The 13,111-nt window shown below is 42.0% G+C and overlaps 1 protein-coding gene across 2 annotated transcripts in view; it reads left to right on the forward strand.

The window, feature by feature from the left end:
• Positions 1-1,821: 1,821 nt before the first annotated feature.
• The window catches only part of NFATC3 (nuclear factor of activated T cells 3), a 131,552-nt gene continuing 120,262 nt past the window's right edge, over positions 1,822-13,111 (forward strand). For both annotated transcript variants that reach the window (XM_059382018.1, XM_059382019.1), the window contains exon 1: positions 1,822-1,924. In XM_059382018.1, the coding sequence (XP_059238001.1) occupies positions 1,822-1,924 (103 nt within the window). The remainder of the gene's footprint in view (positions 1,925-13,111) is intronic.

A 13,111-nucleotide genomic window follows, 5' to 3' on the forward strand; every position in this document is an offset into this window, starting at 1 on the left:
GGGATGAACCTATCCAAGATGAGCATCTCATCTACTCTGGATGTTACCTGTCCTGACCTAAGGCCTAGTTAGGCCTACCCTAGGGCTCCCTAGTAGCTCGGGCTTTCGTCCATATTTTGAGACCTTTCTTTCTTTCTTTCTTTTTTTTTTTTTTAAGATTTTATTTGTTTGACAGAGAGATCACAAGCAGGCAGAGAGGCAGGCAGAAAGAGGGGGAAGCAGGCTCCCCACCGAGCAGAGCAGAGAGCCCGTTTTGGGGCTGGATCCCAGGACCCTGAGATCATGACCCGAGCTGAAGGCAGCAGCTTAACCCACTGAGCCACCCAGGCACCCCTTTTGAGACCTTTCTATAAAGCATTCCACTTTGTCTTCTTCACCTTATTGTGGGTGAGTGCCTGGGCCCTTGCACCTGCACCCAAGCCTCTGACACCTAGTGCCCTGGGTTCCTACAGCAACTTGCTTCTAGAGATACTGTGCCCTATGGGGCCTGGAGCTAGGGAAGTAGGTCACTGCCACTTCTCCTAGCTCCCAGTCCACACGGTCTTGAAGGAGCCCTAAGTAAACAAGCGAGGATCAGTGTCCCTTGGCACGGCCTCCACCCCAGGCCCAGGAGGAGGCATCCTTGGTCTCACGGGGAGACAAGCCCGCTGGGGAGGGACCGAGAGCGAAAAACAGTTCTTCAGACACGGTGTCACTTCCTCTCCACTAACAACCACCCAGCTTGGGTAGTGGGTCCTCTCGCTTTCACGGATGTGCACCGGGATGCGGAGGTCACCGAGCCCGTGAGTGGTGCGAGTTCACCACCGGTTTTTTGGATCAATCGGCTTCAGCCACGGACCGACCTTGCCCGTGGGGCTTTGCCGAGGCCTCGAATGCGCCGGCTGTCCTCCAGAGAGCAGCTGCCAGCTGGTAGGGACAGACAAAGGCACTGCCACCCGGCGTCGGCCCCGCCCCGAAGGGGTGGGTCTGCATTGTTGAGGAGCTGAGACTCAGGACTCCTCCGGCAGCTGCGCAGGTTTCCTCCGACTCCGCCTCAACCTAGCTGAAGGCTCGGCCCAGCCCTGCCATCCCTAGACTCCACCATTAGGGTTGGGGTGGCAGGATGAGTGCGTGAGTGGCGTTCACGTAACCCTCTCGGGCCCTGACACCTTCCTGAAACCTAGCCATCAGAGCAACATTTCGGCCACCGATCACCAAACCCATAACCCCACTCGACGTGAGCTCTGCCCAATAAGGAAAGGGATCTTCGATTGGCGGGTGGATTGGATTGCACTCAAATCCAATTAGAGGGCCCTGGTTTAGAAGTTAAGGAGAGAATAGCGGCCGAACTACAACTCCCAGGAGGTAGTGGGACTATCCTACGCTCCTTGTGCACGTGACTTCCTTCTCCCGGAGGGGGAATCACGCGGTAGGCCGGTGAGGGGGCGGAGCCTTTGGGCAGCTGTGGCGCCAGTGACCTATGGGCAGCAAGGTGTCTGGGCGCGCAGTAGGGGGCGGGGTTAGGCGTGCTACACTGCGCGGCAGCGCGCTGGCGGAGGCGGCTGTTGGGGGGCGGAGAATATCTGCTAAGGTGGCCGTGGCGGCGTAGGCACCAGCGACAGACTGTGGCGGTGGCTCCTGGTGCGGCTCGGCGCGCGGCCAGCTCTCGAGTTTGGAACGGAACGCTCGGTGTCACGGTCCCCGCCCGGAAACTTTGCCGCGGAACCGCGACCTCCTGGCCCGCGCGGCCCGGCATGAAGCGGCGCTGAAGAGCTGCCGCCTTCGCCGCCTCCGTCGCCGCCGCCGCCAGAGGAGGAGTCGCAAGCACCCTGGGCCACGCCGATGACTACTGCAAACTGTGGCGCCCACGACGAGCTCGACTTCAAACTCGTCTTTGGCGAGGACGGGGCGCCGGCGCCGCCGCCCTCGGGCTCGCGGCCTGCAGGTGGGTGCCGTGCCGGGCGGGACTGGAGAGCGAGCGTCCCTTCCTCTCTTGGTTCGCACGAGCTCGTCCCTTCCCTGTACCTTGGTTGTCCTGGGGTTAGTAACGCCGTGTGTGTATGTTTGTGTGTTTGTGCGTGCGGTGAGTGAAGAGCGGATTTAAGTTGCTGAAGAGGCATGTGGGTCGCAGCGACGTGGAAGTGGCCGCGGGCTTGGCTGGAGGCGAACTAGGGGGGAACTCGACTCCGGGACGCCTGTGGCCAGTGGACGCCTGCGGTTTGGAGGCCGAGGGTCCGGGCCGTTGCCCAAGTGGCGTCTGGTTGTCGCTCTTTTGCCAGCGTGGTGCAGAGAAAAAGCTGTCCCCGTGAAGTGTAAGCGCGCTTGGCTTTTCATCTATCCCAGGTTTTAAACATTTGTTGTTGTTAGAAAGGAGCACATTCTTGAGGTGTAGGAGTTCTCAAAAATTCGTGCACATGTCTGTTTAAATCTACTTCTTTGGGAGAGTAATGCCATCGCGTTAATAACACTTGTGCAAGTTTATGGCCCACATTTAATTTGAAGAGTAATTATAACGGGACTTTTCTGAAAACTGGATTTCTTTTCTTGAGCAAAATGTTTCGGAATATTTTTAAAAAAGAGTGGGGTGCCTTCATAATTCTAGAAAGTTCTGGAAGTCAATTTTTGTTTCAGTCAAAACCTCACCTCAGAAGATGTTTTAGAGATGGTGAATTGGGAAGGTTGGGCACCATAATGCTTGGAGGTCAGACCAATCAGGAAATAGAAACAGGATGGCTGGGGACTTAGAGCTCTCAAGTGACCTGGTTTGGAATACTGTGGTTCATTAAGTTCAGTTTCCCTATTGCATATGCAGGCGAACTTCAAAAGAGAGATGGATAAGACTGATCTCTATTTATCCTTTCTGGGTATTAGTTGAATTACTTCATGATGATATTGATGTTCCACAGACTTTTCTGTAGCATTGCATTGAAATACATATCTGAATGTGAAAGCCTAAGGATTTTTTGGACAGTATTTGTCTTATCAGCCCTTTTAGTCTTTATACATTGTCTTTTTTTTTTTTTTTAAAGATTTTATTTATTTATTTGAGACAGAGATCACAAGTAGGCAGAGAGGCAGGCAGAGAGAGAGAGAGAGAGAGGAGGAAGCAGGCCCCCCACAGAGCAGAGAGCCCAATGTGGGGCTTGATCCCAGGACCCCCGCATCATGACCCGAGCGGAAGGCAGAGGCTTTAACCCACTGAGCCACCCAGGCGACCCTATACATTGTCTTTTTCAACATAGTAAATTACAGTAGTTATTTGTTGCCTGAGTTTATTTCAGTTCCACTGACTGAGCACCTGTTACCTTGAAGATACTGTTAGGTACTTTGTAGTGTTGTGTTGGACACAAAAGAGGTCTGAGGCCCCTCAAGGAGCTTGAGAAATGGGTGGGGGGGACATATAACCCAAATAATTATGCCCCTGTGCAGACTGAGTGGTGGTATGTGTTACCACATAGGTAGCAATGGAAAAAGGGGAATTTGTGGAGAGAGTAGCACTGAATTTTGTGTTTAGATTATTGGGATTTAATAAGGTAAAAAACCATTTTAATGAGTATTTTTATTATAAAGAAGATAAACAGTTAATGATTTCTACAGACTTTTATTGAGCACAGACTTGATTAGGGTATGTTATATACCAAATTCATGATCAATAAAGAAGTTTCCTCATGTAAGTAGGAATTGTATGTACATCCAAAATATTGGATAACATTTAAGAGCTATGAAAACAGCTTTTTAAGAAATGATTTTTGCCATAAAACCCCCAAAACCATTTTGGTATTAAAATGGATCTAGGAGGAGTTAGGGTTTGAAACTTGACCTATACCTGAAATTCCCAAACTTAAACTTGAGCAGTTTTATTTGATAAAAAATTCACTTTAAAATATCGTGGTAGCTATTTTTTTAAAGCCTCCCCCCCAGTTAAGGTGAAATACATATGACATACTCATTTTAAAGTGAGCAATTCAGTGGTATTTAGTGCATTGACAGTGTTGTGCAACCTCTTCTATCTAGTTCCAAAACATTTTCAACACTGCAGAAGGAAACCCCAAACCTATTTTAAGTAGTTGTTCCTCATTCTCCCTTGTTCCCTCCCACTCTCTGGCCTCCCAGTCCCTAATCTGGGATTTGTTTATGTGGATTTACCAATTCTGGGTATTTCATGTAAATGGAGTCATACAAAAGTGTTTGACTTCTTTCACTTAGCATAGTAGTTCATGGTTCATCCATGTTGTAGAATATATCATTACTTCATTCGTTTTTATGGCTGAATAATATTCTATTGTATACATACCCCAGCTTATCCATTCCTCCATTGATGGACATTTGGACCTTTGGTTATTGTGAATAGTGCTGCTGTGAATACGTAGCAGCTAATTTAAAAATTCTCCTGAGAAGGATGTGTTATATGTTCAAAATTACTTGTTCACAAAATTAGTTTTCATTTTAGTAAGCATAATGATGAGTGTGTAGTTTGAAGATTTTATTTATTTACTTGACAGAGAATGCCAAAGCAGTGTGAGAGGGTGAGGGAGAGGAGAAGCAGGCTCCCTGGGAGCCAGATAGGGGGTTCGATCCCAGGATACAGAGATCATGACCTGAACCGAAGGCTGTCACTTAACCAACTGAGCCACCTAGGTGCTGCTGTGTGTGTGTAGTTTGAGGGAACAAGTAGATTAACTGACATGCTCTTAGGATGGTAAAATGCAGTAAAATGAGACATGAGAATAAAATTGCTTGGCAGAGGGCACCTGGGTGGCTCAGTTGGTTAAGTGACTGCCTTCAGCTCAGGTCATGATCCTGGAGTCCTGGGATCAAGTCCCACATCAGGCTACCTGCTTGGCAGGGAGTCTGCTTCTCCCTCTGACCCTCCCTCTTCTCATGCTCTCTCTCTCTCATTCTCTCTCTCAAATAAATAAAATATAATAAAATAGTTTGGCAAAATTAAGGTCGGTATGGGGTTATATCAGTGTGTTTACATGTTTATGGATTCACTTCCTTACTGCATCGAAGGTTTCATGAAGGCGGGGATAGTGTCTGTATCATGTTCATAGTTGTATGATTGGTGCCTAGCATAGTGCCTTTAACATAAGTGGGCACCCAGTATGTGTTGAATTAATGAATAAATACTGCTTAAGTTTTCAGTCAGTGCTAACTTTTTTTGTGGTAGAGGAAGTTGCTGAGACTTTTTTCAGTTCTTTGGCTTTTAGTGGCCAGTCCCATCAGACAGCAGATCTTGGTAATTTGGGACTGAAGGTTTTCCATCTCTTTGAGGGTTTGGTTTGTATTACGTGTAAATTTCCATACGGAAGATTTTTGAAAAATATTTGGAGGAAGGGATAATGGATAGGAACTGAGGATAAGTAGAGGAGTTGAATTTAGAGAATGTTCTAAGAGCAAGCTTGTTAAAGTACAAATTAGATGTTTTGATACTTGATAATGTTGGATACATTTATGACAGGTTTTTTTTTTTTAATTTTATTTATTTATTTGCCCGAGAGATAGCTAGAGAGGGAACATAAAAGTGGGAGAGGGAGAAGCAGGTTTCCTGCTGAGCAAGGTACTTGTCAACCTGGCTCTATCCCAGGATCCTGGGATCATGACCTGAGCCAAAGGCAGATGCTTAATTTTTTTTTATTTTTTTTAATTTATTTTTTATTTTTTATTTTTTTAAAGATTTTATTTATTTATTTGACAGACAGAGATCACAAGCAGGTAGAGAGGCAGGCAGAGAGAGAGAGAGGAGGAAGCAGGCTCCCCGCCGAGCAGAGAGCCCGATGCGGGACTCAATCCCAGGATCCTGAGATCATGACCTGAGCCGAAGGCAGAGGCTTAACCCTCTGAGCCACCCAGGCGCCCCAAAGCAGATGCTTAATGACTGAGCCACCCAGATGACCCTATGACTGAGTTGAGATCACAAGTAATCAGAGAGGCAGGCAGAGAGATCGGAGGAAGCAGGCTCCCCACCTAGCAGAGAGCCCGATGCGGGGCTCGATCCCAGGACCCCGAGACCACAGCCTGAGCCGAAGGCAGAAGCTTTAACCCACCCAGCCACCCAGGCGCCCTCCATGACTGAGTTTTTAAGATTATTGCTTAGTGAGGTGTTTTGAGATTTTTCCATTAAAGGAAATTTAAGTCCCTGGAGTCCTTAGCTATGAGGACAGTGCTAGTTTTGATTTTTTTTCAGTTAATAATGAATCAAACTATTCTATTTAAATTTTCTTTTACTTAATACCTTGCTTCAAGATGAAGATAAACTTCAATAGTAAATAGAAAATTTTAAATTGGTTAGTGTTTAATGCATTTCACTAACATTATTTGCCATTATAAAGGGCAGCTTCTGGTGCTATATTTGAAGGTACTGATTGTGTATCTCTAATTTAGTTTGATGTTATAATAATCTTTTCAAATTCAAAGTTTGACTCTCAGGGTTGGTCTGTTCTTAAATATTGACTTTCTAGTCCTCAGTGAGAGTCACCGGGAGGAGTGTGTGCCATATACTAACTGCATAGTATCTTTTCTATTGATGCTTTTTAAGAGGGGAGAAATATCTTAGATACAATATGCATTTTTTTGAGAAATTTGCTTTAGGATAAGATATGTGTAATTTTGTTGGATATCACTTTAATACACAACTTTTCCTATGTAAATCTGAGGAACTTTTCCTAGATGATTGTTAAAGTCTTTAATTTGTAGTGTTCTTTGTTTAGTGCTTGAAAATTTGATTCATGTGTTTTTTATAATTTAAGATAATTTTCTCACTTTACAGTTTTTATTGATAATTTTTACTTAAAGTTTTTGTTTTATCTGATGTTAAGTGAGATAATATATTTAAACTCTTAGCACAGTTTTTGGTCCAGTAGTGCTCATTAAGTGCTGATAGTTAACATTTCTTAACACACACGCGTGTGCACGCACACACACACTGATAGGTTATTTTTTATTTCCTCTTTTTTCCTAGACCCTTTTCCCTGTGCTAAACTTAGACACTGAAAGTGAGTAGGGACAGGGAGGAGATCCAGTTAATTAAACCTTGCTTAGAGAAATTGGAATACTTGTCTTAGACATTTTTATTTTATCTTCTGTTCTTTTCAGTGTTAACCTCCTTTCTCATATTTTTCTAAATAAAAGTACTGAAGGTCACTTGCTTTTATGTTTTTCTACTTTCTGGAATTAAACTGTTACTCAGTATGGTGTGAAGTTGGTTGATTTGCTAACCATACTAAGTATAATTGGATATTTAAATCAGTATGAAAAAAGGGAAGTTGCTTCTATGGTTTCCTGTAGAAATTTAATGGTGTGTTTGTATAGTGCATTAGGTAGTGTATATGAGGAGAGGATTACTGCTGAGCCTTACTTTCATACCATAGGTCAACTTTTTTAGACTTGAATGCAGTGAGAATATGTATTTGGATGTATTTGGTGATCGAGTCACTGACAAACATTTCAGTTATTTCACTTGGAAGAATAATTTAATATTCTGTCTCTTTGACACTTCCTGATAGGGGTAGGTGCTCCTGGGTATATTAACAGAATTTTGTGATGGATCTATCATATGTAAGAGCATTGCTATACCTGCACTTTCTTAGGTTTTCCTGTTTGCCAATACAAAAGGGACATTTTGGCATATTTTTTAAATTTAGTAGAAGTAATACTGTAGTATTTATATTACATGTTATAAAAATTAAAACTTGGGTGTTATGTACATGGCCAAGCAATTGTGGGTCTTGTAAGACCTGTATCTTCGGCGTTTAAGGGCATTTAAGGTGTTAATTTAAGGTAAATTGTAGGATCAGTTTATCGTATGACTTGCCTTTCCCTGTGACAGCCAGTAAACTTTGCCAATAATCGTATGTATTTTTAATGAGGGCATATCCCAAGCTCTGCTTTTGAGTTTTGCTCTTTATTTATTTCTTTCAGTAAAGTGTGATCATAAAGACATTTTTGGTAGGAAAATGTGAAATTTGTTTTTCTTTGCAGAATGTAATGAAGTACTGGTACATAAAATGGAAGCCTACTAAGAGAAGATACGCAGTTGTGTTACTGATTGTGAACTTAATGCGTCCTTTACTTTCCTTATTAGTATTGAGTAGTTCGTGATTCAGTATGGTGATGTTTTATTTTAAATAAGAGGTGGGGTTGAGGAAGCCATAAGAAGGTGAAGTCAGTTGCATTACTCGTAAGAGTTAGGAAACCCGAGTAGGTTGAGCCTCATTTGATAGTAAGCTGCAGTTTGACTGCTCACAGCAGTAACATAAATACGAGAGGTGTCGTCTAAAGCTGTCCTGGTGGGTCAGGGGAGTAGACACAGCAGACTTGGCAGTAAGCCTGGCTTCTAAAACAAAATCCAAGTCATCAAATTTGCCCAGGCATGCCATATGAGGTTCAAGTAACACTGGAATTTAAGAGGAGTAAGTTTGTTCATGGAAGCTTTAAGAGAGTCACAAGCAAGAGTAAGCATTTTAACAGCCATAATTTTAACTCAAATATAGTATGGATCTGCATATATTTTAGCATTTCTGGTAATGTTTATATAATTATAATAAAGAGCTCTCACTTGCTTGCCTGAATTCAGTAGACTTTAGAAGAGAGGAACAATTGGGCCTATAAGATTTAAGTAGTATGGTCTCTGAACTTTCTTCCTTTAAATTACTACCTGAAATCTAATAATTGGGACAGTTATCCTTTGTGTAAAGGAACTACATGTCTTCGAAAGCCAGAAAATCTCTGGTACACAGGAGAAGTAATTTTGAAGTCTCCGTTTTCCTACAAAATGTAAAGTTTGAATATGTTTTATGTTACAGAACCAGGTGATAGTTTTTGATTTTTTAAAATTTTCAGTGTCTTAAAATAATTTTTATATTTCTAAATTCTGTGGTAAAAATTAAAAAAAAAATTTTTTTTTAATTTTTTGGGAGAGAGAAAACCAATGATGGGGAGGGGCAAAGAGAGACAGAGGGAGGGAGAAGCAGATTTCCTGTGGAGCCACCTGTGTGATGCGGGGCTCGATCCCAGGATCCGAGATCATGACCTGAGTGGAACGCAGCCCCTTAACCGACTGAGACATACCCTCTGTGGTAAATTTATATCAGCTTTGCTGTTTATTTTAATTAGAAAAAAGGATTAAATGAGCTTTGAAATTAATATTGAGTAATAACTTTTCACTATTGTATCATATGAAAAAATATTTCTAAAAACATTTTTCCATGAAGGTAATTAATCATTGGCCAGAACACGTTAATGGGCAATTTGTGAGTTGTACTTAAATATAAATATTTTTCAGTATTGTTTTTAAAAAGTTGTTAAATTAAAAATGACAGGAAAAAAATGATATTCAAAAGTTGTTGAAGCTAAGTGCATCTGGCTGGCTCCCTTGAAGAGCATGTGACTCTTGATCTTGAGGCTGTGAGTTCGAGCCTTACCTTGGGTGTAGAGATTACTGAAATAAACAAACAAACTTAAAAAAAAATTGTTGGGGCTGCTTGGGTGGTTCACTGGTTAAGCGTCTGCCTTTGGCTCATGTACATTATATGACAATCATATAATAGCTCCTGTAATGGTCTCAGGGTCCTGGATTGAGCAGAACCCAACTCCCCTCCCCAGCAGGGAGTTTTCCCTCTGCCCCTCTTCCTACCCTGCTCGTGCGCCTACATGCTCGCCCTCTCTCTAATAAATACATAAAATCTTTTAAAAAATTGTTGATGCTGATGTTAGCTAAGTGGGAATTTACTGTATGTTTTAAAATTGCCATAATAGAAAGTTTAAAAAAATGACATTGAGAAACTCTTCAAGTTCCTTAAGGTGTTAGATTAGGATAGGAAAAATGTTATTTTTGTTTTGTTTTGTTTTGTTTTCAATTTGAGAGAGAGTGAGAGAGAGTGTGCATGTGAGCACACAAGCAGGGGGGTGGGAGAAGCAGACTCGACTGAGCAGGGAGCCCGACGTGGGACTCAATTCCAGGACCCTACAATCATGACCTGAGCCAAAGGCAGATGTTTAACTAACAGAGCCACCCAGGTGTCCCAGAAAAATGTTTAAAAATAGCACTCTGAGGGGGCGCCTGGGAGGCTCAGTGGGTTAAAGCCTCTGCCTTCGGCTCAGGTCATGATCCCAGACTCCTGGGATGGAGCCCCACGTCGGCCTCTCTGCTCCGCAGGGAGCCTGCTTCCTCCTCTATCTCTGCCTGCCTCTCTGCCTTCTTGTGATCTCTGTCTGTCAAATAAATAAAATCTTTAGAAAAAAAAAAAATAGTACTCTGAGGAGCGCCTTGGTGGTTTAGTTAAGTGTCCAGAGCTCAGGTCTGGATCTGGGGTCCTGAGTTCAAGCCCTGTTATTAGGCTCCTTGTGAGGCTACTTAGAACAACAACAAAATAAAATAGCATTATGAAGTTAATAGGATTTGCTGTTGCATGTAATTAAAAAAAAAAAAAAAAACTGGTTTAGCTGGGCGCCTGGTAGGTTCAGTTAGTGATCTCCCTTCTGGGATCAGGCTCAGAGCTCAGCAGGGAGTCTGCTTCTCTCCTTCTGCCCCTCTTTCCTGCATGCTCAGGCACTCTTTATCTCAAATAAGTAAATAAAAACCTTTTAAAAAATAAACAAAAACTGGTTTAGCAAATAAACAGAATATAAAAATCAGCTGTGATATGTCTGATTTACAAAACCCATTTCTCTCTTTAATTAGTATTAGTAGTGGTACGGTGAGATGAGTTAGTGCACAGAAATAAACAGTGGACTGATCTTTTGGTGTGCTTTCAAGTAGATATTTTTTAGGAATAAGCATTGGATTCTTGGTTCCAGCTCAGGTCGTGATCTCATGGGTGTGATCAAACGCTGGAGGCCTGGAGGTGTGAACCAGACGCTGCTCAGCAGGGGTCTGCTGGAAGATTCTCTCCCTCTACCCATCTCCCCACTCACACTCTCTCAAATAAATAAATAAAAATATTTTTTAAGTAATTTTTAAAAATTTTTAAAAATTTTTAAAAAGATTTTATCCGCTTAATTAGAAAGTACACAGAGGGTGGAGCCTGAGGTGGGTCTTGGCCCATGATTCCAAGACCCATGACCCCAGTGGAAATGAAGAGTTGGAGGCCCAACCAACAAGCCACACAGGTGCTCTGGTATTTCTTAATTTTTAAAATGTTTTCCAATATTTTAGGGGTTAGAAAAATTCACTTATTGCTTAGTAATTTAGGGACTTGATGATATTATTATTATTTATTATTACTTTGTTTTTTTAATCGAGGCTCAGCACCCAAGACAGAGCTTGAACTCATGATTCTGAGGTTGAGACCTGAGCCGAGATCACTCATCAGTCACTTAACTGACTGAGCAACCCAGGCTCCCTAGGCTTGAAATTATTTTTGCAAATATTAATGTTCTATTTTGCTTATATCCATCAGTCTAATATTTATTAAATATTATCAGTTCTCTTGAACTTTTTAGATTTATGATGAAATGAAACTAGAGAAGTTATTCTTTTTTTTTTCCCTATTGATTTATTTATTTACTTGACAGACTTGCAAGAGAAGGGAACACAAGCAGGGCGAGTAGGAGAGGGAGAAGCAGGCTTCCCACTGAGCAGGAAGCCTGATGTGGGGCTCAATCCCAGGACCCTGGGGTCATGACCTGAGCCGAAGGCAGATGCTTACCAACTGAGCTACCCAGGTGCCCCAGAATTTGATCTTAGTTTTAAGACTAGTTTTTAAGACTATTTTTTTTTTTAAAATTTTATTTACTTGTTTGAGAGAGAGAGAGAGATTGAGATTGAGAGAGCCAGTGGGAGGAGGAGGGGCAGAGAGAGAAGCAGACTCCCAGTGGAGCAGGGAGCCCAATGTGGGACTTGATCCCAGGACCCTAGGATCATGACCTGAGCCGAAGGCAGTCGCTTAACTGACTGAGCCACTCAGATATACCCTCTTTGTTTTTTAAAGTAGGCTCTGTACTCAGTGTGGAGCCCACCTGGGTCTTGAATTCAGGATTCTGAACTGAGATCAAGAGTCACAGATTTGGGCGCCTGGGTAGCTCAGTGAATTAAGCTGCTGCCTTCGGCTCAGGTCATGATCTCAGGGTCCTGGGATCGAGTGCCACGTCGGGCTCTCTGCTCAGCAGGGAGCCTGCTTCCTCCTTTCTCTCTCTGCCTGCCTCTCTGCCTACTTGTGATCTCTCTCTGTCAAATAAATAAAATCTTTAAAAAAAAAAAAAAAGAGAATCACAGATTTTAACCAACTGAGCCACCCAGGCACCCCAAGACTAGGTTTTTAATCCTGGTATGTAATTTATAGTGATTAACTCATAAAAATAGTTGACATGTAAAGTTTTTTGATTTGTGAACATTTCAGAGCAAACAAGGTCTACGCCTTGACATTTGTGAGATCATATTGAATACTAAAGGAATATAAGTATTAAACTTGTCCTTTATAAATGGAAAGCCTGTGAGGAAAATACAGGAAGTTTCATCTAAATGTTATTTCCTCATTTTTTATTGCAATATACACGTTTTAAGGAAACCTTGTATTTCCTCTGCTATTAATACTACTTCATGGTTTTCACCTCCTTTCAGTAAAGGATTTCAATAAAAATGACATTTAGGAAAAAAATGACATTCAGAAATTGTTGAAGCTAAATGATATATGAGGACTTAATATTATTCTATCCTCTATGTTTGAAAACTTTCCTAATACAAAGTTTTGAAACTTTTTTGACCATAATGCAAAAAGAGTAAGAAATGCATTTTATGTTTCAACCTAGCACAGGCATATGTGTTTATACACAGAAAACTGAGATAGAAATTTCAGATAAAGCAGTATTTACATCTATTCTGTGACATAACCTTGACATTTTTTCCATTATATTAAAAAATTGTTCAGACCTTCTGTTTGAAAAACAGAGTTTTAGGAAATGGTTTTATAATACTGATTATATGTTAGGTCATAGAGATGTTCTTGTTATTCAGGCCATATTTCCTTATGTCTTTAGTCTTTAATACTTTTTTTTTTAAAGATTTTATTTATTTATTTGACAGAGATCACAAGTAGGCAGAGAGGCAGGCAGAGAGAGAGAGAGGAGGAAGCAGGCTCCCTGCTGAGCAGAGAGCCCGATGCAGGACTCGATCCCAGGACCCTGAGATCATAAC

Source organism: Mustela nigripes, chromosome 17 (genome assembly GCF_022355385.1).
Source record: "Mustela nigripes isolate SB6536 chromosome 17, MUSNIG.SB6536, whole genome shotgun sequence".
NCBI classification, from domain to species: domain Eukaryota; kingdom Metazoa; phylum Chordata; class Mammalia; order Carnivora; family Mustelidae; genus Mustela; species Mustela nigripes.